General features: G+C 37.4%; 1 protein-coding gene across 1 annotated transcript in view; it reads right to left on the reverse strand.

Moving 5' to 3' along the window:
- LOC139372407 (ly6/PLAUR domain-containing protein 6-like) overlaps positions 1 to 26507 on the reverse strand; it is a 30392-nt gene extending 3885 nt beyond the window's left edge. The window contains exons 1-2 of the mRNA XM_071112117.1: positions 26440 to 26507; positions 4443 to 4610 (exon numbers count right to left, since the gene is read on the reverse strand). Of these exons, the coding sequence (XP_070968218.1) occupies positions 4443 to 4560 (118 nt within the window). The 5' untranslated portion in view covers positions 4561 to 4610; positions 26440 to 26507. The remainder of the gene's footprint in view (positions 1 to 4442; positions 4611 to 26439) is intronic.
- Between the last annotated feature and the right edge of the window lie 724 nt (positions 26508 to 27231).

Here is a 27231-nt window from a genome sequence, read left to right on the forward strand (position 1 = left end):
CAGAGCTACAGCGATAGGTAGTCCTCAGAGCTACAGCGATATGTAGTCCTCAGAGCTACAGCGATATGTAGTCCTCAGAGCTACAGCGATGTGTAGTCCTCAGAGCTACAGCGATATGTAGTCCTCAGAGCTACAGCAAACAAAGGATTGATGTTGCTGCTACAAACAGAGAGCGACTTTCCTTTAAACACATACATTTAACTACAGTACATACAGGACATTTAACTACAGTACATACAGGACATTTAACTACAGTACATACAGGACATTTAACTACAGTACATACAGGACATTTAACTACAGTACATACAGGACATACAGGACATTTAACTACAGTACATACAGGACATTTAACTACAGTACATACAGGACATTTAACTACAGGACATACAGGACATTTAACTACAGTACATACAGGACATACAGGATATTTAACTACAGTACATACAGGACATACAGGACATTTAACTACTGTACATACAGGACATACAGGACATTTAACTACAGTACATACAGGACATTTAACTGCAGTACATACAGGACATACAGGACATTTAACTACAGTACATACAGGACATTTAACTACAGTACATACAGGACATTTAAATACAGTACATACAGGACATTTAACTACAGTACATACAGGACATACAGGACATTTAACTACAGTACATACAGGACATACAGGACATTTAAATACAGTACATACAGGACATTTAACTACAGTACATACAGGACATTTAACTACAGTACATACAGTACATACAGGACATACATGACATTTAAATACAGTACATACAGGACATTTAACTACAGTACATACAGGACATACAGGACATTTAACTACAGTACATACAGTACATACAGGACATTTAACTACAGTATATACAGGACATGTAACTACAGTACATACAGGACATGTAACTACAGTACATACAGGACATACAGGACATTTAACTACAGTACATACAGGACATTTAACTACAGTACATACAGTACATACAGGACATACAGGACATTTAAATACAGTACATACAGGACATTTAACTACAGTACATACAGTGCATACAGGACATTTAACTACAGTACATACAGTACATACAGGACATTTAACTACAGTATATACAGGACATGTAACTACAGTACATACAGGACATGTAACTACAGTACATACAGGACATACAGGACATTTAACTACAGTACATACAGGACATTTAACTACAGTACATACAGGACATTTAACTACAGTACATACAGGACATTTAACTACAGTACATACAGTACACACAGGACATTTAACTACAGTACATACAGGACATTTAACTACAGTACATACAGGACATTTAACTACAGTACATACAGGACATTTAACTACAGTACATACAGGACATTTAACTACAGTACATACAGGACATTTAACTACACTCACTCTGTGTGTCTTTGTTAAGTGTTATATTATGAGAGGACAATACAGTTTGAATTGAATTAATGAACCGTCAGTTCAACCGTCTAGATTCTAGAATAGAATGGTCACTAAACTTTGCATGGAGACCATCTGCCGTGATCAAACAGTAGGCTTGTTTGGTTTGTTCAATTGGCAACCATTATGTTAATACTAAGAACACTGGGAATCAGGCCTCCCATTGGATATAGTGCATCCCAAATGGCACCCTATTCCCTGTATAGTGCACTAATTTTGATCAAGGCCCATGGGGTAGTAGTGCACTATAAAGGGAATGACGTACCATTTAGGACACATCCTAAGACAGCTACAGGTCTTAGGGTCATCCAAACGTCACTCAGCGAACAAAAGTCTGCCTGCCTGCCAGTCTCTCACACACACACACACACACACACACACACACACACACACACACACACACACACACACACACACACACACACACACACACACACACACTAACACATACTCCCTCTAATCCACCCTCCATACCCCAAGCCCCCAGGGCTGGTCAAGGTCATCCTATCCCCCTGTACATGCCGGGGCGTGGGTCCAAACAGACACGCATTTATTGGGGAATTCAGCTCAGATATCCCTATGAAACAAACAACCATAAACCTGATATAGGAGCTCTTGGCTTATCAGATGTTGAAGGCAGATTGTGCCAAGAGAGCTGAGGTAAAATACATTAGATGAGATTTCAGTGTTTGACTGCAGGGAGATGGAGGGGAAGGGGAACCATTAAGGGTCTGACCTCGTACGTGCCTGCCTCTTAGAGCTACTGTGCGTTTCCATACTTCTCACGCGGCGGTGAGCCCAGTTCTCACTGTGGACCAGTATACTGTACTGTAGTCTGAGGAACTGTAGTCTGAAGAACTGTAGTCTGAGGAACTGTAGTCTGAGGAACTGAAGGCTGAGGGACAGAATGCGTCTCAGTTTCACAGAGAGAAAGGGATGGGAAACAGGAAGTCACGTCTGGAAACTCGCACACATCTCACTGATACCCAACACCGCAGATGTAGTAAGCCAGAGACTGTGTCACACAGTGGTACATATTCTGAGTGGATGAGGAAGATGTCTCTACACTGGCATTGTGGATAAATATTGTTTTATTATAATCTCTTCATCTAGATATGGAAAGTACCTTCAAAGATGAAGGCAGGGTGGAGAGAGGCCTGACTGTGACCATTACCAACTGTGGCCATGTCACCTTTGTCTGGGGATCAGAGCAGGGGCGGCATGCACCTCAAAGATCTGAGGGGGCACAAAGTATGTGAGGATGGCTGGGAGGGGGGGGGGTGTTCGGCAAAGGGCCAAGCCCTTCAAGAATTTTGCCTTTTTCAAACACCTGAAACAGCTTTTTTTTCTACAATCCCACCCTTCAGTCCCTCCATTAAGCTCCACTCAACCCCTCCCATCTATCTCTGTTTGGATTTCTATTTGCTTATATATTGTTCAACTGTGCTGTGATGTTTCACAAAAGTTCTGAACCTTTGTATTCTCATAGTTTATACAGATTGTAAGTTGAAGATAAAGTTTTTCGCTAAGAGTTTTATTATATAGGGCTTCCGAGTGGCGCAGCGATCTAAGGCACTGCATCTCAGTGCAAGAGGTGTCACTACAGACCTTGGTTCAAATTCAGGATGTGTCACATCTGACCGTGATTGGGACCCCCATAGGGCTCAGCGTTGTCCAGGTTTGGCCGGGGTAGGCCGCCATTGTAAATAAGAATTTGTTCTTAACTGACTTGCCTAATTAAATAAAGGTTTGATTTAAATATTATTTATCGATTGACTATGACTTTTAAAATCACCCAGCAGTGCTATTTGCAGAGTTAGCTCCAAATGTTGCAATTCTTCAGCCATTCCTGAACCTGCGACCAAAAACAAGCTACATATTGACAGTACCAAAACAAATGAGCTAATGATTCTGTCTATTCGCAAAAAATCTGCAGAGCTGGGATGGTTGTATCCCACATATAGATCAAATGGTATTGGTTGCAAGAATTTTGTATCGCAATCTAAGTTTTGAATCCAGCGTTGTTTTGTGTATCAGTTTATAAACCATGTGCCATGGTATAGGTACATTGAAATCTCTCCCCAACGATTTTGTAATCTATATGGAGCAGCTGTCCATTTTTGGTCCTGAAATAAAACTGCTATACTTTTTTAATTTATCACAATTGTCTTCGACCAATGTTGTTCTTTAATGCAGGGCTGAGAGAACTTTCCTTACTTTCTCCCCCGTCCACTTGCCTCTTCCGTTTTTGCGGTTATGCTGCAATTAATTGGTTGTAATTTTGAGTAGAGCAGACATGTCCGTATGTTTTTGTTAGCTGCGTGTGTGACGTAACTCCACCAGTCCTATTTATGACATCATTTACAAAGATTATACCATTTTTTTTGGGGGGGGGGGGGGGTTTATTTATTTATTTTAAAAATCGTTTTTTATCAATTACAATATTTTGAGTTTAACCTTAATATTTGTTGTCATATTTGTTCTGTCTTTTCTGGGGGATTAAACTGAAATTGAAACCAACTTTCTACGGCTTGTTTTATAAACAGCGACTCTAATTTGATTGATAGCCTGAAATGGCTTCTTGGCGTCTAGTTATGAGGTTTGGAGATTGGGAACCTATCTGGGCAAACTAAAGACAAATTCAGAAAAGAAGAACGAAAAAATAAATCATCATAATATAAAATTACAATAATATATATATTTTTTAAAAACAAACATTTACAGGACAAATCTGAGGGGGAACGTGCCCCTGTGTGCCCCCCCCATAATAACTCTGGATCAGAGGGTCATGGATGGATGCCCTTTCTCTTGGCTGTTATAATGGTCACATCTCAGTATTGATGACTAATTTCAAAGGTCACGGAGACATTGCCAGCAGACTCAACCAGAAGAAAAGAAAGGTGCAACTCCATCTACCACAGTTTGATACAGAAATACATTTCCAATGCGTGTGTATTCATACTTGACGGATGGAGGAGGATGATGTCCTTCACAGTGAAGTCCCGCGATTGAGCCGCTTCCAGCCAATCAGCGATTAGCGTTAAAAGTAGGACCCAGGCTGCTGGCCAGGCCTCCATCATTGGCTGAGACCTTCCACATGCAGCTGTCTGATTGGTCAACGTCCAGGACACTGTTGAGGAAAATCAATCAGTGAATAAAATATTGAAGGTAAACATCCTCAGAGTTGGAGAGAGACAGCGACAGAGAGAAAGAAAGAGATGGATTGAGAGAGATCGATCAGTACATCCGGAGTAGGTGATCAGTTGTCTGTATCTCACTCATGCTGTTGTGTGCGCTGTGCTTTGCTTCATTAGCTAAATGTCATCCAGACCCCGACTCAGATGGCATCCAGTAACTAACCCTATAGTGAATCCCATGAAGCTAGGATCACAGTCTACATACAGTGAGTGGATTGATGAAGGCTTTTCTCAGGTTGCTTGAACGAGGTAAAGGATTGCTTTGAGGACCGACATATTATATATATAACATGTTATTAAATCTGTATTACTAATCTGTTACTAAATCATCTATTATAGTCTATATCTATTAAATGTTATTACGGCTGTATTAATAATCTGTTACTAAATCATCTATTATAGTCTACAACTACTAACTATCCCTCTTCCCCTCCCATTGAAAACACATTGTAACTGAACAAATGGTTATGGCAGTAAGAGAGCTCCAGCTCTAGGTCAGGCTCCTGGCCCCCACCGGTCACACAGCGACCCAGAGAGGATGGCTCAGTCATGGGGAAGTCATGTTAAGTAAGCCAAAGCTCTACAGCTAAATAACCAGTCAGATTATCGGATGTTCATGTTGTTAATCCCTGACTCTGTAAGCCAATGAGAGGAGCTGGACAAAAAGAAGACCAACTAGATTAGAGATGGAATGTCCATTTTGTTTTCCTATGATATACAGCCTGACTACCAGCCCAGGCCAGAGAGGACAATGGTGGGTCTGCCTGGAGGGAGACTGGTGTCTGCCCCACTAAAGACCATATTTACTTCCATACCAGTGAGCCTGGTAAATGGGACCAGTACCCATGACAAAGCCCCCGATGCTGAACTCTCTATGGGTTCAGACCAGGGACAGATAATGAGCCTCCTCTCCTTCTCCATGACTCTGGATGCACAGACTCAACTTGGTTCTACAATGTATGGGCCAATGGCAGGGGTTCAATTACTCAATCCCAGGTAGAGGGAGCAATACTGATACGGTTGGAATTTTACACCTTGCAGAGATAAGATATTGATGGACTTTATTAATCCACTTTCTGCCGAAAACGGAAACTTTTTTTGCACTATTACAAAGCCCTCCTTTACCTCCATTTAACGCCTGGTAATGTGAGCCATTTTTTTTTTGTATAATTAATTTATTCACACAATTTACTATGCTAAGTAGTCTTATCCCATATCAGAAAGATAATCAATATTCATGGATTGAACTTCAAACAAACTCTCCAATCTCTAATAAGAAGCCTTGGTGTGCATCATTATTCAATAAAGTAGCTTGAATAAAGCACATTAGCAAAAAGCTAGAGGATGACCAGGTCTAGCCAGCCTTGGCTTGAACATGAAGTCAGATTTATAAGATTGTATTTTTGCCTGCTGCCCTTCATGACGACGGTACGGTTGTATTTCTGCCTGCTGTCCTTCATGACGACGGTATGGTTGTATTTTTGCCTGCTGCCCTTCATGACGACGGTACGGTTGTATTTCTGCCTGCTGTCCTTCATGACGACGGTACGGTTGTATTTCTGCCTGCTGTCCTTCATGACGACGGTACGGTTGTATTTCTGCCTGCTGCCCTTCATGACGACAGTACGGTTGTATTTCTGCCTGCTGTCCTTCATGACGACGGTACGGTTGTATTTCTGCCTGCTGCCCTTCATGACGACGGTACGGTTGTATTTTTACCTGCTGTCCTTCATGACGACGGTACGGTTGTATTTCTGCCTGCTGCCCTTCATGACGACGGTACGGTTGTATTTCTGCCTGCTGTCCTTCATGACGACGGTACGGTTGTATTTCTGCCTGCTGCCCTTCATGACGACGGTACGGTTGTATTTCTGCCTGCTGTACTTCATGACGACGGTACGGTTGTATTTCTGCCTGCTGCCCTTCATGACGACGGTACGGTTGTATTTTTACCTGCTGTCCTTCATGACGACGGTACGGTTGTATTTTTGCCTGCTGCCCTTCATGACGACGGTACGGTTGTATTTCTGCCTGCTGTCCTTCATGACGACGGTACGGTTGTATTTCTGCCTGCTGCCCTTCATGACGACGGTACGGTTGTATTTCTGCCTGCTGTCCTTCATGACGACGGTACGGTTGTATTTTTGCCTGCTGTCCTTCATGACGACGGTACGGTTGTATTTTTACCTGCTGTCCTTCATGACGACGGTACGGTTGTATTTCTGCCTGCTGCCCTTCATGACGACGGTACGGTTGTATTTTTGCCTGCTGCCCTTCATGACGACCGTAAGGTTGTATTTTTGCCTGCTGCCCTTCATGACGACGGTACGGTTGTATTTTTGCCTGCTGCCCTTCATGACGACGGTACGGTTGTATTTCTGCCTGCTGTCCTTCATGACGACGGTACGGTTGTATTTTTGCCTGCTGCCCTTCATGACGACGGTATGGTTGTATTTTTGACTGCTGCCCTTCATGACGACGGTATGGTTGTATTTTTGCCTGCTGCCCTTCATGACGACGGTACGGTTGTATTTTTGCCTGCTGCCCTTCATGACGACCGTAAGGTTGTATTTTTGCCTGCTGCCCTTCATGACGACGGTATGGTTGTATTTTTGCCTGCTGCCCTTCATGACGACGGTACGGTTGTATTTTTGCCTGCTGTCCTTCATGACGACGGTACGGTTGTATTTTTGCCTGCTGCCCTTCATGACGACGGTATGGTTGTATTTTTACCTGCTGTCCTTCATGACGACAGTACGGTTGTATTTTTGCCTGCTGCCCTTCATGACGACGGTATGGTTGTATTTTTGCCTGCTGCCCTTCATGACGACGGTATGGTTGTATTTTTACCTGCTGTCCTTCATGACGACAGTACGGTTGTATTTTTGCCTGCTGCCCTTCATGACGACGGTACGGTTGTATTTTTGCCTGCTGCCCTTCATGACGACGGTACGGTTGTATTTTTGCCTGCTGTCCTTCATGACGACGGTACGGTTGTATTTTTTTCTGCTGCCCTTCATGACGACGGTACGGTTGTATTTTTGCCTGCTGCCCTTCATGACGAAGGTATGGTTGTATTTTTGCCTGCTGCCCTTCATGACGACAGTACGGTTGTATTTTTGCCTGCTGCCCTTCATGACGACGGTATGGTTGTATTTTTGCCTGCTGCCCTTCATGGCGAAGGTATGGTTGTATTTTTGCCTGCTGCCCTTCATGACAACAGTACGGTTGTATTTTTGCCTGCTGCCCTTCATGACGACGGTACGGTTGTATTTTTGCCTGCTGCCCTTCATGACGACGGTACGGTTGTATTTTTGCCTGCTGCCCTTCATGACGACGGTACGGTTGTATTTTTGCCTGCTGCCCTTCATGACGACGGTACAGTTGTATTTTTGCCTGCTGCCCTTCATGACGACGGTATGGTTGTATTTATGCCTGCTGCCCTTCATGACGACGGTATGGTTGTATTTTTGCCTGCTGCCCTTCATGACGACGGTACGGTTGTATTTTTGCCTGCTGTCCTTCATGACGACGGTACGGTTGTATTTTTGCCTGCTGCCCTTCATGACGACGGTACGGTTGTATTTTTGCCTGCTGCCCTTCATGACGACGGTACGGTTGTATTTTTGCCTGCTGCCCTTCATGACGACGGTATGGTTGTATTTTTGCCTGCTGCCCTTCATGACGACGGTATGGTTGTATTTTTGCCTGCTGCCCTTCATGACGACGGTATGGTTGTATTTTTGCCTGCTGCCCTTCATGACGACGGTACGGTTGTATTTTTGCCTGCTGCCCTTCATGACGCCGGTACGGTTGTATTTTTGCCTGCTGTCCATCATGACGACGGTACGGTTGTATTTTTGCCTGCTGTCCTTCATGACGACGGTACGGTTGTATTTTTGCCTGCTGTCCATCATGACGACGGTACGGTTGTATTTTTGCCTGCTGCCCTTCATGACGACGGTACGGTTGTATTTTTGCCTGCTGCCCTTCATGACGACGGTACGGTTGTATTTCTGCCTGCTGTCCTTCATGACGACGGTACGGTTGTATTTCTGCCTGCTGTCCTTCATGACGACCGTACGGTTGTATTTTTGCCTGCTGTCCTTCATGACGACCGTACGGTTGTATTTTTGCCTGCTGCCCTTCATGACGACGGTACGGTTGTATTTGTGCCTGCTGCCCTTCATGACGACGGTATGGTTGTATTTTTACCTGCTGTCCTTCATGACGACAGTACGGTTGTATTTTTGCCTGCTGCCCTTCATGACGACGGTATGGTTGTATTTTTGCCTGCTGTCCTTCATGACGACGGTACGGTTGTATTTTTGCCTGCTGCCTTTCATGACGACGGTATGGTTGTATTTTTACCTGCTGTCCTTCATGACGACAGTACGGTTGTATTTTTGCCTGCTGCCCTTCATGACGACGGTACGGTTGTATTTTTGCCTGCTGCCCTTCATGACGACGGTACGGTTGTATTTTTGCCTGCTGTCCTTCATGACGACGGTACGGTTGTATTTTTGCCTGCTGCCCTTCATGACGACGGTATGGTTGTATTTTTACCTGCTGTCCTTCATGACGACGGTACGGTTGTATTTTTGCCTGCTGCCCTTCATGACGACGGTACGGTTGTATTTTTGCCTGCTGCCCTTCATGACGACGGTATGGTTGTATTTTTGCCTGCTGCCCTTCATGACGAAGGTATGGTTGTATTTTTGCCTGCTGCCCTTCATGACGACAGTACGGTTGTATTTTTTCCTGCTGCCCTTCATGACGACGGTATGGTTGTATTTTTGCCTGCTGCCCTTCATGACGAAGGTATGGTTGTATTTTTGCCTGCTGCCCTTCATGACAACAGTACGGTTGTATTTTTGCCTGCTGCCCTTCATGACGACGGTACGGTTGTATTTTTGCCTGCTGCCCTTCATGACGACGGTACGGTTGTATTTTTGCCTGCTGTCCTTCATGACGACGGTACGGTTGTATTTTTGCCTGCTGCCCTTCATGACGACGGTATGGTTGTATTTTTACCTGCTGCCCTTCATGACGACGGTACGGTTGTATTTTTGCCTGCTGCCCTTCATGACGATGGTACGGTTGTATTTTTGCCTGCTGCCCTTCATGACGACGGTACGGTTGTATTTTTGCCTGCTGCCCTTCATGACGACGGTATGGTTGTATTTTTGCCTGCTGCCCTTCATGACGACGGTATGGTTGTATTTTTGCCTGCTGCCCTTCATGACGACGGTACGGTTGTATTTTTGCCTGCTGCCCTTCATGACGCCGGTACGGTTGTATTTTTGCCTGCTGTCCATCATGACGACGGTACGGTTGTATTTTTGCCTGCTGCCCTTCATGACGACAGTACGGTTGTATTTTTGCCTGCTGCCCTTCATGACGACGGTACGGTTGTATTTCTGCCTGCTGTCCTTCATGACGACGGTACGGTTGTATTTTTGCCTGCTGTCCATCATGACGACGGTACTTTTGTATTTTTGCCTGCTGCCCTTCATGACGACAGTACGGTTGTATTTTTGCCTGCTGCCCTTCATGACGGTTGTATTATGTATAAATATATTTACGTGCAATCTTCATGAGATACACAGCAGACAATCTAATCCAAACTAAAATATAAGTATTATATATTTATTATATATTTATTCATATCAGATTGATGCACATAATTCTAAGCACATTATGTAGTTTCCATTCAAGTCTTTCTTTTCAAAGCACGTCAACTAGAATACATTGAGACAGGAACCTCAACTCTCCTTCCTTCCTCTCAACCCTTCTGCTAGAGCTGGAGCAATAAACAGATCTGTCACCAACACTTTATTACCTGCATGCCAGTGGAGGCTGAGGGGAGGGCGGCTCACAATAATGGCTGGAACGGAGTCAGTGGAACGGCATCAAACACGTGGAAACCATGGAAACCATGTGTTTGATGTATTTGATACCATTCCACTGATTCCGCTCCAGTCATTACCACGAGCCCGTCCTTCTCAATTAAGGTGCCAACAGCCTCCTGTGCTGCATGCATTCTTTTGGAAATGAAAGAGTGGTTGTTGCGGTAGCGTTTTAGCATATAAAGTAATATTGTATTTAATTTTGATTAGATTCAAGGGCAGATTTACAGTGGATTGATGGCAGGAAATGACTTCAATTAAATCCTTCCTCTAAGATGAGACTTGCATAGAAACCACATGCATTCTCTCTCATCATTTTCTCTCTCTCTATTTATTTCTCCCTCTACATCGCTCTCTTTCTCTGCATTCCACTGGCCACTGGCCAGTAATCACTTGCCCAGGTGGAAGGTCGGGCAGGAAATGAGAGAGAGAGAGAGAGACTGTAATGTTTACTTTAAATTGTTATTGTTTATTTCACTTTTGTTTATTATCTAGTTCACTTGCATTGGCAATGTTAACATATCTGATCCAGGACTCCTGTCCTCCTGTACTAGGGCCAGGTGGAAAAGGTGATCCTGAACCAGGACTCCTGTCCTCCTGTACTAGGGCCAGGTGGGAAATGTGATCCTGAACCAGGACCCCTGTCCTCCTGTACTACGGCCAGGTGGGAAATGTGATCCTGAACCAGGACCCCTGTCCTCCTGTACTACGGCCAGGTGGGAAATGTGATCCTGAACCAGGACCCCTGTCCTCCTGTACTACGGCCAGGTGGGAAATGTGATCCTGAACCTCTATGATGTCATTTATCTCTGTGGGATACCACAACACTGAGTAAGAAGCTAAGAGACTTCTGAACCACTGTAGTCAGCCAATAGAGGATTATACAGTATACATGGGCCTCTATGTATGAGAATCTGGTTAGTCCCAAGTAGCTCAGTTGGTAGAGCATGGTGCTTGGAAAGCCAGGGCTGTGTGTTTGATTCCCATGGGGGACCAGTATGAAAATCTGTGTACTCCCTGCTGTAAGTCATAAGAGATGATGCAAATTACTAAAAGAGGCTAGGGTTAATTAAGATAAATTATAACTTAATCCTAAATGACAACAACAGCTAAATTATTGCAACTGAAGAGAGAGCAACTCAGTCTAAGTGTAGTGCTGATCTGGAAGATGGTAAAAACCTGGTCAAAAATAATTTCCCTCAAGTCACACAGCATACGTCTCATGTAACAAAATCTTCGGTTTTGGATTCCAAAGAAAGACTGGTCGCAATTAAGCTTTAAATCAATATCCATTCCATTGAAATTCAAGATTGAATCGTGCGTAGAGCACAGATTGTTGAACCACTTTGAGGTGCTGTAAGTCAACTGTAAGGTCTCTTAACCCTCTGGTACCTCCATAGACAGGGCCATATTGTGGGAGTAGATATAATTAGTGGTTATACAGAGGGCAGCCTGGGTTAAGAACCTGCTGCTGTCCGGTTTATAGGAATTCCTGAGGTAAATCTGTCACTCACTGATTTAGTGAAAAAAAAGGAGCTATCTAGAACCTTAAAGGGTTCCTCGGCTGTCCCCATAGGAGAACCCTTTGAAGAACCCATTTTAAGTTTCAGGTAGAACCCTTTTGGGTTCCAAATAGAACCCTTTTGGTTCCACGAGGAACCTGTAACCAAAAAGTGTTATCCTATGGGGACAGCCGAAGAAAACTTTGGGAACCCTTTTTTCTAAGAGTGAACTCTATGTTTCAATGGACTGAAGCCCAAACTGTACCTCTACGTGCCTGGTCTCTGGGACTGACTGCTAGAGAAGTAGTAGGACTGGCACAGAGAAATGTATTGCGGAGGCGTTGTGCCCTTCAGTGTCACTGTGGAACGTCAAGAGGTTGTCTGGGAGGCTGCTGGTGATATGGCGCTAGTCGATGAGATATGGTCTACTCTCCAAGAGCTCCGGACATCCTGTCGGTTCTATTACTGTACCATCCTGCCCTTTATGATGACGTAGAACATTCCTTTATGTAGACCTAGAACATTCCTTTATGTAGACCTAGAACATTCCTTTATGATGACGTAGAACATTCCTTTATGTAGACCTAGAACATTCCTTTATGTAGACCTAGAACATTCCTTTATGATGACGTAGAACATTCCTTTATGATGATGTATAACAATTTTTTATGATGATGTAGAACATTCCTTTATGATGATGTAGAACATTCCTTTATGATGATGTAGAACATTAATTTATGTAGACCTAGAACATTAATTTATGATGATGTATAACATTCCTTTATGTAGACCTAGAACATTCCTTTATGATGATGTAGAACATTCCTTTATGATGATGTATAACATTAATTTATGATGATGTAGAACATTAATTTATGATGATGTAGAACATTCCTTTATGATGATGTATAACATTCCTTTATGATGATGTATAACATTAATTTATGATGATGTAGAACATTAATTTATGATGATGTAGAACATTAATTTATGTAGACCTAGAACATTAATTTATGATGATGTATAACATTCCTTTATGATGATGTAGAACATTCCTTTATGATGATGTATAACATTAATTTATGTAGACCTAGAACATTAATTTATGATGATGTATAACATTCCTTTATGATGACGTAGAACATTCCTTTATGATGATGTAGAACATTAATTTATGATGACGTAGAACATTCATTTATGATGATGTATAACATTCCTTTATGATGACGTAGAACTTTCCTTTATGATGATGTAGAACATTAATTTATGATGATGTAGAACATTAATTTATGATGATGTAGAACATTCCTTTATGATGACGTATAACATTCCTTTACGATGCTTTATGATGATGTAGAACATTCCTTTACGATGCTTTATGATGATGTAGAACATTCCTTTATGATGCTTTATGATGATGTAGAACATTCCTTTACGATGCTTTATGATGATGTAGAACATTAATTTATGATGATGTAGAACATTCCTTTACGATGCTTTATGATGATGTAGAACATTAATTTATGATGATGTAGAACATTCCTTTACGATGCTTTATGATGATGTAGAACATTCCTTTATGATTATTTAAAACATTCCTTTACGATGCTTTATGATGATGTAGAACATTCATTTATGATGATGTAGAACATTCCTTTACGATGCTTTATGATGATGTAGAACATTAATTTATGATGATGTAGAACATTCCTTTACGATGCTTTATGATGATGTAGAACATTAATTTATGATGATGTAGAACATTCCTTTACGATGCTTTATGATGATGTAGAACATTAATTTATGATGATGTAGAACATTCCTTTACGATGCTTTATGATGATGTAGAACATTCCTTTATGATTATTTAAAACATTCCTTTACGATGCTTTATGATGATGTAGAACATTAATTTATGATGATGTAGAACATTCCTTTACGATGCTTTATGATGATGTAGAACATTAATTTATGATGATGTAGAACATTCCTTTACGATGCTTTATGATGATGTAGAACATTAATTTATGATGATGTAGAACATTCCTTTATGATGACGTATAACATTCCTTTACGATGCTTTATGATGATGTAGAACATTCCTTTACGATGCTTTATGATGATGTAGAACAGTCCTTTATGATGCTTTATGATGATGTAGAACATTCCTTTACGATGCTTTATGATGATGTAGAACATTAATTTATGATGATGTAGAACATTAATTTATGATGATGTAGAACATTAATTTATGATGATGTAGAACATTAATTTATGATGATGTAGAACATTAATTTATGATGATGTAGAACATTAATATATGATGATGTAGAACATTCCTTTATGATGATGTAGAACATTCCTTTACGATGCTTTATGATGATGTAGAACATTCCTTTATGATGCTGTATGATGATGTAGAACATTAATTTATGATGATGTAGAACATTCCTTTACGATGCTTTATGATGATGTAGAACATTAATTTATGATGATGTAGAACATTCCTTTACGATGCTTTATGATGATGTAGAACATTAATTTATGATGATGTAGAACATTCCTTTACGATGCTTTATGATGATGTAGAACATTAATTTATGATGATGTAGAACATTCCTTTACGATGCTTTATGATGATGTAGAACATTCCTTTATGATTATTTAAAACATTCCTTTACGATGCTTTCTGATGATGTAGAACATTAATTTATGATGATGTAGAACATTCCTTTACGATGCTTTATGATGATGTAGAACATTAATTTATGATGATGTAGAACATTCCTTTACGATGCTTTATGATGATGTAGAACATTAATTTATGATGATGTAGAACATTCCTTTATGATGACGTATAACATTCCTTTACGATGCTTTATGATGATGTAGAACATTCCTTTACGATGCTTTATGATGATGTAGAACAGTCCTTTATGATGCTTTATGATGATGTAGAACATTCCTTTACGATGCTTTATGATGATGTAGAACATTCCTTTACGATGCTTTATGATGATGTAGAACATTAATTTATGATGATGTAGAACATTAATTTATGATGATGTAGAACATTAATTTATGATGATGTAGAACATTAATTTATGATGATGTAGAACATTAATTTATGATGATGTAGAACATTCCTTTATGATGATGTAGAACATTCCTTTACGATGCTTTATGATGATGTAGAACATTCCTTTACGATGCTTTATGATGATGTAGAACATTAATTTATGATGATGTAGAACATTAATTTATGATGATGTAGAACATTAATTTATGATGATGTAGAACATTAATTTATGATGATGTAGAACATTCCTTTATGATGACGTATAACATTCCTTTACGATGCTTTATGATGATGTAGAACATTCCTTTACGATGCTTTATGATGATGTAGAACAGTCCTTTATGATGCTTTATGATGATGTAGAACATTCCTTTACGATGCTTTATGATGATGTAGAACATTCCTTTACGATGCTTTATGATGATGTAGAACATTAATTTATGATGATGTAGAACATTAATTTATGATGATGTAGAACATTAATTTATGATGATGTAGAACATTCCTTTATGTAGACCTAGAACATTCCTTTATGATGACGTAGAACATTCCTTTATGATGATGTATAACAATTTTTTATGATGATGTAGAACATTCCTTTATGATGATGTAGAACATTCCTTTATGATGATGTAGAACATTAATTTATGTAGACCTAGAACATTAATTTATGATGATGTATAACATTCCTTTATGTAGACCTAGAACATTCCTTTATGATGATGTAGAACATTCCTTTATGATGATGTATAACATTAATTTATGATGATGTAGAACATTAATTTATGATGATGTAGAACATTCCTTTATGATGATGTATAACATTCCTTTATGATGATGTATAACATTAATTTATGATGATGTAGAACATTAATTTATGATGATGTAGAACATTAATTTATGTAGACCTAGAACATTAATTTATGATGATGTATAACATTCCTTTATGATGATGTAGAACATTCCTTTATGATGATGTATAACATTAATTTATGTAGACCTAGAACATTAATTTATGATGATGTATAACATTCCTTTATGATGACGTAGAACATTCCTTTATGATGATGTAGAACATAAATTTTTGATGACGTAGAACATTCATTTATGATGATGTATAACATTCCTTTATGATGACGTAGAACTTTCCTTTATGATGATGTAGAACATTAATTTATGATGATGTAGAACATTAATTTATGATGATGTAGAACATTCCTTTATGATGACGTATAACATTCCTTTACGATGCTTTATGATGATGTAGAACATTCCTTTACGATGCTTTATGATGATGTAGAACATTCCTTTATGATGCTTTATGATGATGTAGAACATTCCTTTACGATGCTTTATGATGATGTAGAACATTAATTTATGATGATGTAGAACATTCCTTTACGATGCTTTATGATGATGTAGAACATTAATTTATGATGATGTAGAACATTCCTTTACGATGCTTTATGATGATGTAGAACATTCCTTTATGATTATTTAAAACATTCCTTTACGATGCTTTATGATGATGTAGAACATTCATTTATGATGATGTAGAACATTCCTTTACGATGCTTTATGATGATGTAGAACATTAATTTATGATGATGTAGAACATTCCTTTACGATGCTTTATGATGATGTAGAACATTAATTTATGATGATGTAGAACATTCCTTTACGATGCTTTATGATGATGTAGAACATTAATTTATGATGATGTAGAACATTCCTTTACGATGCTTTATGATGATGTAGAACATTCCTTTATGATTATTTAAAACATTCCTTTACGATGCTTTATGATGATGTAGAACATTAATTTATGATGATGTAGAACATTCCTTTACGATGCTTTATGATGATGTAGAACATTAATTTATGATGATGTAGAACATTCCTTTACGATGCTTTATGATGATGTAGAACATTAATTTATGATGATGTAGAACATTCCTTTATGATGACGTATAACATTCCTTTACGATGCTTTATGATGATGTAGAACATTCCTTTACGATGCTTTATGATGATGTAGAACAGTCCTTTATGATGCTTTATGATGATGTAGAACATTCCTTTACGATGCTTTATGATGATGTAGAACATTAATTTATGATGATGTAGAACATTAATTTATGATGATGTAGAACATTAATTTATGATGATGTAGAACATTAATTTATGATGATGTAGAACATTCCTTTACGATGCTTTATGATGATGTAGAACATTAATTTATGATGATGTAGAACATTCCTTTACGATGCTTTATGATGATGTAGAACATTAATTTATGATGATGTAGAACATTCCTTTATGATGACGTATAACATTCCTTTACGATGCTTTATGATGATGTAGAACATTCCTTTACGATGCTTTATGATGATGTAGAACAGTCCTTTATGATGCTTTATGATGATGTAGAACATTCCTTTACGATGCTTTATGATGATGTAGAACATTAATTTATGATGATGTAGAACATTAATTTATGATGATGTAGAACATTAATTTATGATGATGTAGAACATTAATTTATGATGATGTAGAACATTAATATATGATGATGTAGAACATTCCTTTATGATGATGTAGAACATTCCTTTACGATGCTTTATGATGATGTAGAACATTCCTTTATGATGCTGTATGATGATGTAGAACATTAATTTATGATGATGTAGAACATTCCTTTACGATGCTTTATGATGATGTAGAACATTAATTTATGATGATGTAGAACATTCCTTTACGATGCTTTATGATGATGTAGAACATTAATTTATGATGATGTAGAACATTCCTTTACGATGCTTTATGATGATGTAGAACATTAATTTATGATGATGTAGAACATTCCTTTACGATGCTTTATGATGATGTAGAACATTCCTTTATGATTATTTAAAACATTCCTTTACGATGCTTTCTGATGATGTAGAACATTAATTTATGATGATGTAGAACATTCCTTTACGATGCTTTATGATGATGTAGAACATTAATTTATGATGATGTAGAACATTCCTTTACGATGCTTTATGATGATGTAGAACATTAATTTATGATGATGTAGAACATTCCTTTATGATGACGTATAACATTCCTTTACGATGCTTTATGATGATGTAGAACATTCCTTTACGATGCTTTATGATGATGTAGAACATTAATTTATGATGATGTAGAACATTAATTTATGATGATGTAGAACATTAATTTATGATGATGTAGAACATTAATTTATGATGATGTAGAACATTCCTTTATGATGATGTAGAACATTCCTTTACGATGCTTTATGATGATGTAGAACATTCCTTTACGATGCTTTATGATGATGTAGAACATTAATTTATGATGATGTAGAACATTAATTTATGATGATGTAGAACATTAATTTATGATGATGTAGAACATTAATTTATGATGATGTAGAACATTAATTTATGATGATGTAGAACATTAATATATGATGATGTAGAACATTCCTTTATGATGATGTAGAACATTCCTTTACGATGCTTTATGATGATGTAGAACATTCCTTTATGATGCTGTATGATGATGTAGAACATTAATTTATGATGATGTAGAACATTCCTTTACGATGCTTTATGATGATGTAGAACATTCCTTTATGATGATGTAGAGCATTAATTTATGATGATGTAGAACATTCCTTTACGATGCTTTATGATGATGTAGAACATTCCTTTACGATGCTTTATGATGATGTAGAACATTCCTTTACGATGCTTTATGATGATGTAGAACAGTCCTTTATGATGCTTTATGATGATGTAGAACATTCCTTTACGATGCTTTATGATGATGTAGAACATTAATTTATGATGATGTAGAACATTAATTTATGATGATGTAGAACATTAATTTATGATGATGTAGAACATTAATTTATGATGATGTAGAACATTAATTTATGATGATGTAGAACATTAATATATGATGATGTAGAACATTCCTTTATGATGATGTAGAACATTCCTTTACGATGCTTTATGATGATGTAGAACATTCCTTTATGATGCTGTATGATGATGTAGAACATTCCTTTATGATTATTTAAAACATTCCTTTACGATGCTTTATGATGATGTAGAACATTCATTTATGATGATGTAGAACATTCCTTTACGATGCTTTATGATGATGTAGAACATTAATTTATGATGATGTAGAACATTCCTTTACGATGCTTTATGATGATGTAGAACATTCCTTTATGATTATTTAAAACATTCCTTTACGATGCTTTATGATGATGTAGAACATTCATTTATGATGATGTAGAACATTCCTTTACGATGCTTTATGATGATGTAGAACATTAATTTATGATGATGTAGAACATTCCTTTACGATGCTTTATGATGATGTAGAACATTAATTTATGATGATGTAGAACATTCCTTTACGATGCTTTATGATGATGTAGAACATTAATTTATGATGATGTAGAACATTCCTTTACGATGCTTTATGATGATGTAGAACATTCCTTTATGATTATTTAAAACATTCCTTTACGATGCTTTATGATGATGTAGAACATTAATTTATGATGATGTAGAACATTCCTTTACGATGCTTTATGATGATGTAGAACATAAATTTATGATGATGTAGAACATTCCTTTACGATGCTTTATGATGATGTAGAACATTAATTTATGATGATGTAGAACATTCCTTTATGATGACGTATAACATTCCTTTACGATGCTTTATGATGATGTAGAACATTCCTTTACGATGCTTTATGATGATGTAGAACAGTCCTTTATGATGCTTTATGATGATGTAGAACATTCCTTTACGATGCTTTATGATGATGTAGAACATTAATTTATGATGATGTAGAACATTAATTTATGATGATGTAGAACATTAATTTATGATGATGTAGAACATTAATTTATGATGATGTAGAACATTAATTTATGATGATGTAGAACATTAATATATGATGATGTAGAACATTCCTTTATGATGATGTAGAACATTCCTTTACGATGCTTTATGATGATGTAGAACATTCCTTTATGATGCTGTATGATGATGTAGAACATTAATTTATGATGATGTAGAACATTCCTTTACGATGCTTTATGATGATGTAGAACATTAATTTATGATGATGTAGAACATTCCTTTACGATGCTTTATGATGATGTAGAACATTAATTTATGATGATGTAGAACATTCCTTTACGATGCTTTATGATGATGTAGAACATTAATTTATGATGATGTAGAACATTCCTTTACGATGCTTTATGATGATGTAGAACATTCCTTTATGATTATTTAAAACATTCCTTTACGATGCTTTCTGATGATGTAGAACATTAATTTATGATGATGTAGAACATTCCTTTACGATGCTTTATGATGATGTAGAACATTAATTTATGATGATGTAGAACATTCCTTTACGATGCTTTATGATGATGTAGAACATTAATTTATGATGATGTAGAACATTCCTTTATGATGACGTATAACATTCCTTTACGATGCTTTATGATGATGTAGAACATTCCTTTACGATGCTTTATGATGATGTAGAACAGTCCTTTATGATGCTTTATGATGATGTAGAACATTCCTTTACGATGCTTTATGATGATGTAGAACATTCCTTTACGATGCTTTATGATGATGTAGAACATTAATTTATGATGATGTAGAACATTAATTTATGATGATGTAGAACATTAATTTATGATGATGTAGAACATTAATTTATGATGATGTAGAACATTAATTTATGATGATGTAGAACATTCCTTTATGATGATGTAGAACATTCCTTTACGATGCTTTATGATGATGTAGAACATTCCTTTACGATGCTTTATGATGATGTAGAACATTAATTTATGATGATGTAGAACATTAATTTATGATGATGTAGAACATTAATTTATGATGATGTAGAACATTAATTTATGATGATGTAGAACATTAATTTATGATGATGTAGAACATTAATATATGATGATGTAGAACATTCCTTTATGATGATGTAGAACATTCCTTTACGATGCTTTATGATGATGTAGAACATTCCTTTATGATGCTGTATGATGATGTAGAACATTAATTTATGATGATGTAGAACATTCCTTTACGATGCTTTATGATGATGTAGAACATTCCTTTATGATGATGTAGAGCATTAATTTATGATGATGTAGAACATTCCTTTACGATGCTTTATGATGATGTAGAACATTCCTTTACGATGCTTTATGATGATGTAGAACATTCCTTTACGATGCTTTATGATGATGTAGAACATTAATTTATGATGATGTAGAACATTCCTTTACAATGCTTTATGATGATGTAGAACATAAATTTATGATGATGTAGAACATTCCTTTATGATGACGTATAACATTCCTTTACGATGCTTTATGATGACGTAGAACATTCCTTTATGATGCTTTATGATGATGTAGAACATTCCTTTACGATGCTTTATGATGATGTAGAACATTCCTTTACGATGCTTTATGATGATGTAGAACATTAATTTATGATGATGTAGAACATTCCTTTACGATGCTTTATGATGATGTAGAACATTCCTTTACAATGCTTTATGATGATGTAGAACATTAATTTATGATGATGTAGAACATTCCTTTACGATGCTTTATGATGATGTAGAACATAAATTTATGATGATGTAGAACATTCCTTTATGATGATGTAGAACATTCCTTTACGATGCTTTATGATGATGTAGAACATAAATTTATGATGATGTAGAACATTCCTTTATGATGACGTATAACATTCCTTTACGATGCTTTATGATGATGTAGAACATTCCTTTACGATGCTTTATGATGATGTAGAACATAAATTTATGATGATGTAGAACATTCCTTTATGATGATGTAGAACATTCCTTTACGATGCTTTATGATGATGTAGAACATACATTTATGATGATGTAGAACATTCCTTTATGATGATGTAGAACATTCCTTTACGATGCTTTATGATGATGTAGAACATAAATTTATGATGATGTAGAACATTCCTTTATGATGATGTAGAACATTCCTTTACGATGCTTTATGATGATGTAGAACATTCCTTTACGATGCTTTATGATGATGTAGAACATTCCTTTACGATGCTTTATGATGATGTAGAACATTCCTTTACGATGCTTTATGATGATGTAGAACATTCCTTTACGATGCTTTATGATGATGTAGAACATTCCTTTACGATGCTTTATGATGATGTAGAACATTCCTTTACGATGCTTTATGATGATGTAGAACATTCCTTTACGATGCTTTATGATGATGTAGAACATTAATTTATGATGATGTAGAACATTCCTTTATGATGATGTAGAACATTCCTTTACGATGCTTTATGATGATGTAGAACATTCCTTTACGATGCTTTATGATGATGTAGAACATTAATTTATGATGATGTAGAACATTCCTTTACGATGCTTTATGATGATGTAGAGCATTAATTTATGATGATGTAGAACATTCCTTTACGATGCTTTATGATGATGTAGAACATTCCTTTATGATTATTTAAAACCTTCCTTTATGATGACCTAGAACATTCCTTTATGATGACCTAGAACATTCCTTTATGATGACGTATAACATTCCTTTACGATCCTTTATGATGACGTAGAACATTCCTTTATGATGACGTAGAACATTCCTTTATGATGATGTAGAACATTAATTTATGATGACGTAGAACATTCCTTTAAATTGACCTAGAACATTCCTTTATGATGACGTAGAACATTCCTTTAAATTGACCTAGAACATTCCTTTATGATGATGTAGAGCATTAATTTATGATGATGTAGAACATTCCTTTACGATGCTTTATGATGATGTAGAACATTCCTTTACGATGCTTTATGATGATGTAGAACATTCCTTTACGATGCTTTATGATGATGTAGAACATTCCTTTACGATGCTTTATGATGATGTAGAACATTCCTTTACGATGCTTTATGATGATGTAGAACATTAATTTATGATGATGTAGAACATTCCTTTATGATGATGTAGAACATTCCTTTACGATGCTTTATGATGATGTAGAACATTCCTTTACGATGCTTTATGATGATGTAGAACATTAATTTATGATGATGTAGAACATTCCTTTACGATGCTTTATGATGATGTAGAGCATTAATTTATGATGATGTAGAACATTCCTTTACGATGCTTTATGATGATGTAGAACATTCCTTTATGATGACCTAGAACATTCCTTTATGATGACCTAGAACATTCCTTTATGATGACGTATAACATTCCTTTACGATCCTTTATGATGACGTAGAACATTCCTTTATGATGACGTAGAACATTCCTTTATGATGATGTAGAACATTAATTTATGATGACGTAGAACATTCCTTTAAATTGACCTAGAACATTCCTTTATGATGATGTAGAACATTCCTTTAGATTGACCTAGAACATTCCTTTATTTTGATGTAGAACATTCCATTATGATGATGTGCATTCCTTTATGATGACTTAGAACATTCCTTTTTGATGACCTAGAACATTCTTGATGATGCTTTATGATGACCTAGAACATTCCTTTATGATGACGTAGAACATTCCTTTATGATGACCTAGAACATTCTTGATCATGCTTTATGATGACCTAGAACATTCCTTTATGATGACATAGAACATTCATTTATGATGACCTAGAACATTCCTTTATGATGACATAGAACATTCATTTATGATGACGTAGAACATTCCTTTATGATGACCTAGAACATTCTTGATCATGCTTTATGATGACCTAGAACATTCCTTTATGATGACATAGAACATTCATTTATGATGACCTAGAACATTCTTTAAGATGCTTTATGATGACATAGAACATTCCTTTATGATGTCAAGTTGATTTAGGGCTCTATTCAATCAGATCTGCTTTAGCCTACATCCACATAGTGGTTGTTTTGGCAGTGTCAGAGTTGGAACTGTGTTAGAGCTGTCAGATCCACAAGCGTTTCCTGGCATTATACATAAAGTGGGCATTGCCGTTGGCTGCACGGAGTCGGATTATTAAGAGAAATCCCATGCAGCCTTGTTTGAACACTGGAATGTGAGATGTAATCTACATCTTGATTAGGCTGATAGAAATCCTCATATTGATTAAGGATTTTAAATTTGAGATACACTTTCTCATTCTGAACTTGTAACGTGAGTGGGACGGGTGTGTCTTCGTGACATTGATCAAGAGTAGCTGCTCACTGATTTGACACTTCTGACACCAAAACATCAGCTATGCGGGTTGTCGGCTATAACCGGTTAATGCTTGATCTGATAGAATCTAGGCCTTAATGCTGGGTGCTGAGGTTGCTGTAGACAGGCAGACAGGTGGTGTGAGGATATGGAGCAATGAATGGACCAGCGGACGGATTGACACACAGCAGGCTCTGGACCTCTGGACCTCTGGACCTCTGGACCTCTGGACCTCTGGACCTCTGGACCTCTGGCTGCCTGGAGTCACAGACTTGGATTCTCTACTTTTCCCCCATCTCTTCTTCCTGACCCTGTGGCTCCACTACTTCCATCTCTAATTAAGTGATTTGTAAGAGAGAGGCCCGTTTTGGACTACAGGGGCCAGAGGCTGTCCCTCCCCAGTTAGGGTGCTGTACAAATGGAATTTCTGTTGCATGGCTTTTACGTGAAAAGGGAGAGCGAGAGAGAGAAGGAGAGGGAGAGGAGAGACCACTGACTTCTGCATATTAAGGAAAGGAGGCTTCTAAAAAAAATCTAAGACTCACAACAGCCACACTCACACCCCGTTCCACACTCTCACACACAGACAGACTGCCTCTGTGATGACCGGGCCAGACCACAAATAGACATGTTTTTACTTGACTGAGTTTAAAAGGAATTCCGGCAAACAGCTTGTTTAGAATGCTTCCCAGTACCTATTTATTTTAAAGTTATAGCATGACGCCATGATGCGTCTTTTTAAGTAGTTGGGAAAATACAGAGTGGAATTGAAGCTGAACTGAGAACACATGCAGATGTATTTCTAGGAGAGGCCAGACAGACTTCCTGAGAAAATGCCAAACACACTGCCTTCGGAAAGTATTCAGACCACTTGACTTTTCCCACATTTTATGACATTACAGCCGTATTCCAACATGGATTAAATCGTTTTTTCCACCCCCATCATCAATCTGCACACAATACCCCATAACCACAAAGCAAAAACAGGATTTAAAAAAATGTTTGCAACAGAAAAAATCTGACAGTGGACTGCAGGAACATACGTGTACAGTGATGTCAGTGTGAGGACTCTCTCTGCACACCTGGACAGTAGTAATTCTACAGTATGGTTGTAGTGAACCTGCTGATGGTAGAAGCCCCGGGGCAGCCTGTTTGAGGCCCTGTCATTCCTATAGCCATAATAACGCCACTTAACACTGTAGTGTACCTCACTTGTTTAATGTAGTTCTACCACACAGCTGTGGAAGAGTGCTTCCCATACCGGCCTTGCCCTTCCACATATCTGACCGATTTCAGCACTAGCAAACCTCATTTAGCTACAATACAATAACATACAACAATATGGCCAACTGTTAAATCTGGAGAGAAGAATTCCTGCTCTCTCTGCTTTCTCAGTGTGTCGATTGTCTTTCATTGTGCTGAGGCAGCCATAAGTAAATTTACACTCAGTGGATTATTTATGGGCCAGGCACATATGGCAGCGCTGCACTGGCATTGCAGTTCCTAAACCTGTGCCATGCACCTGCTAACGTTACTACTTTAAGTATTCCCTAAATCAGTCTGACAGCTGTGCCATCTCATCCCCTTTGAATGGGGATCACTTAAAATAATGGTATGGTCACAATTCATAATCTGCTGAATTTGAGAAAACTCCGTTTCAAATAGTTTAAAACGAGATAGAGAGCTAATTGTATTTGATATAGTACAGGGACCACCGCAAGTAAAACGTACGACGTTTCCAAACAACTCACATTTGACTACTAACCAACTGAAACGCGCACTGATTTGTCTGTTGGAAATATAGATGGGTAAGAAATATGCAGATAAGAATAGTTGTTTTTGTGGATCACAGCTGTTTTTATGTCTCATATCTCATTTCATTGTGCACAGTGTTCAACCTAAAGAATCATAAAAAAAAATACTGCACCGCAATCTCTGAAAACAACACTTACCCAAATAAAACGCCTCCCGAACTTCGTGGGTAAATCAACTGAAGAATATTCCACTTGTTAGTCTAGATAAACACTACATTCGTGCTCAGAAGTGGATGTGTAGCCCGATGGAATCGACATACTGGTGAGAACGAACGCCGCTCTTGTCGTCCTCTTGCAGTTTCGGGAGTTTCTGTAGGCGTGTATAATACGTAACCATTGGAACGTCAGTGCAAGAGAGATGTAGGGGGAATTGGGAAGATGGGGGGTCTTCACCTTATCCATCCCATATCCATTGTATTCATCTACACATATGGTACATGGACTATTGTCAAGACATGACAAATGTTTTTCAATATCAATATTTTTACTTTTAAGATCTAAAATGGTTTTTACAATTTTGACTAATCTATTTGTTATTATTTAACTGTTACACACATTTTAAAATCACTCCAATGAAATGAAGAGGCTAGAATGGAAACATATTTTTTAAATTTATTTAACTGTTTTACACAAACCTAAATCAGTTCCACATAATCACTGTCCTCTAGTGGGGATAACTCTTAAGGAGCAACGCCAATAAATATACTATGAGCTGGCTCTTTGAAATCTGTTATAAAGGGTTCAGATTCCACTAGGGCCCGACAGACCACACATGGTTTCTCTAGATCTCTTTCCACTAGCAACATTTATCACCACAAGTTGAATAGCTTTATGAACTTTAATTGCTGATTGTGTGTGACAAAATATTCCTTTCCCCAGTGGAAAAACTCTCAGTGACATGCATTCATTTACCAAACACATAGATCCTTC

This window comes from Oncorhynchus clarkii, chromosome 18, assembly GCF_045791955.1.
Source record: "Oncorhynchus clarkii lewisi isolate Uvic-CL-2024 chromosome 18, UVic_Ocla_1.0, whole genome shotgun sequence".
In the NCBI taxonomy this organism is placed as follows: Eukaryota; Metazoa; Chordata; class Actinopteri; order Salmoniformes; family Salmonidae; genus Oncorhynchus; species Oncorhynchus clarkii.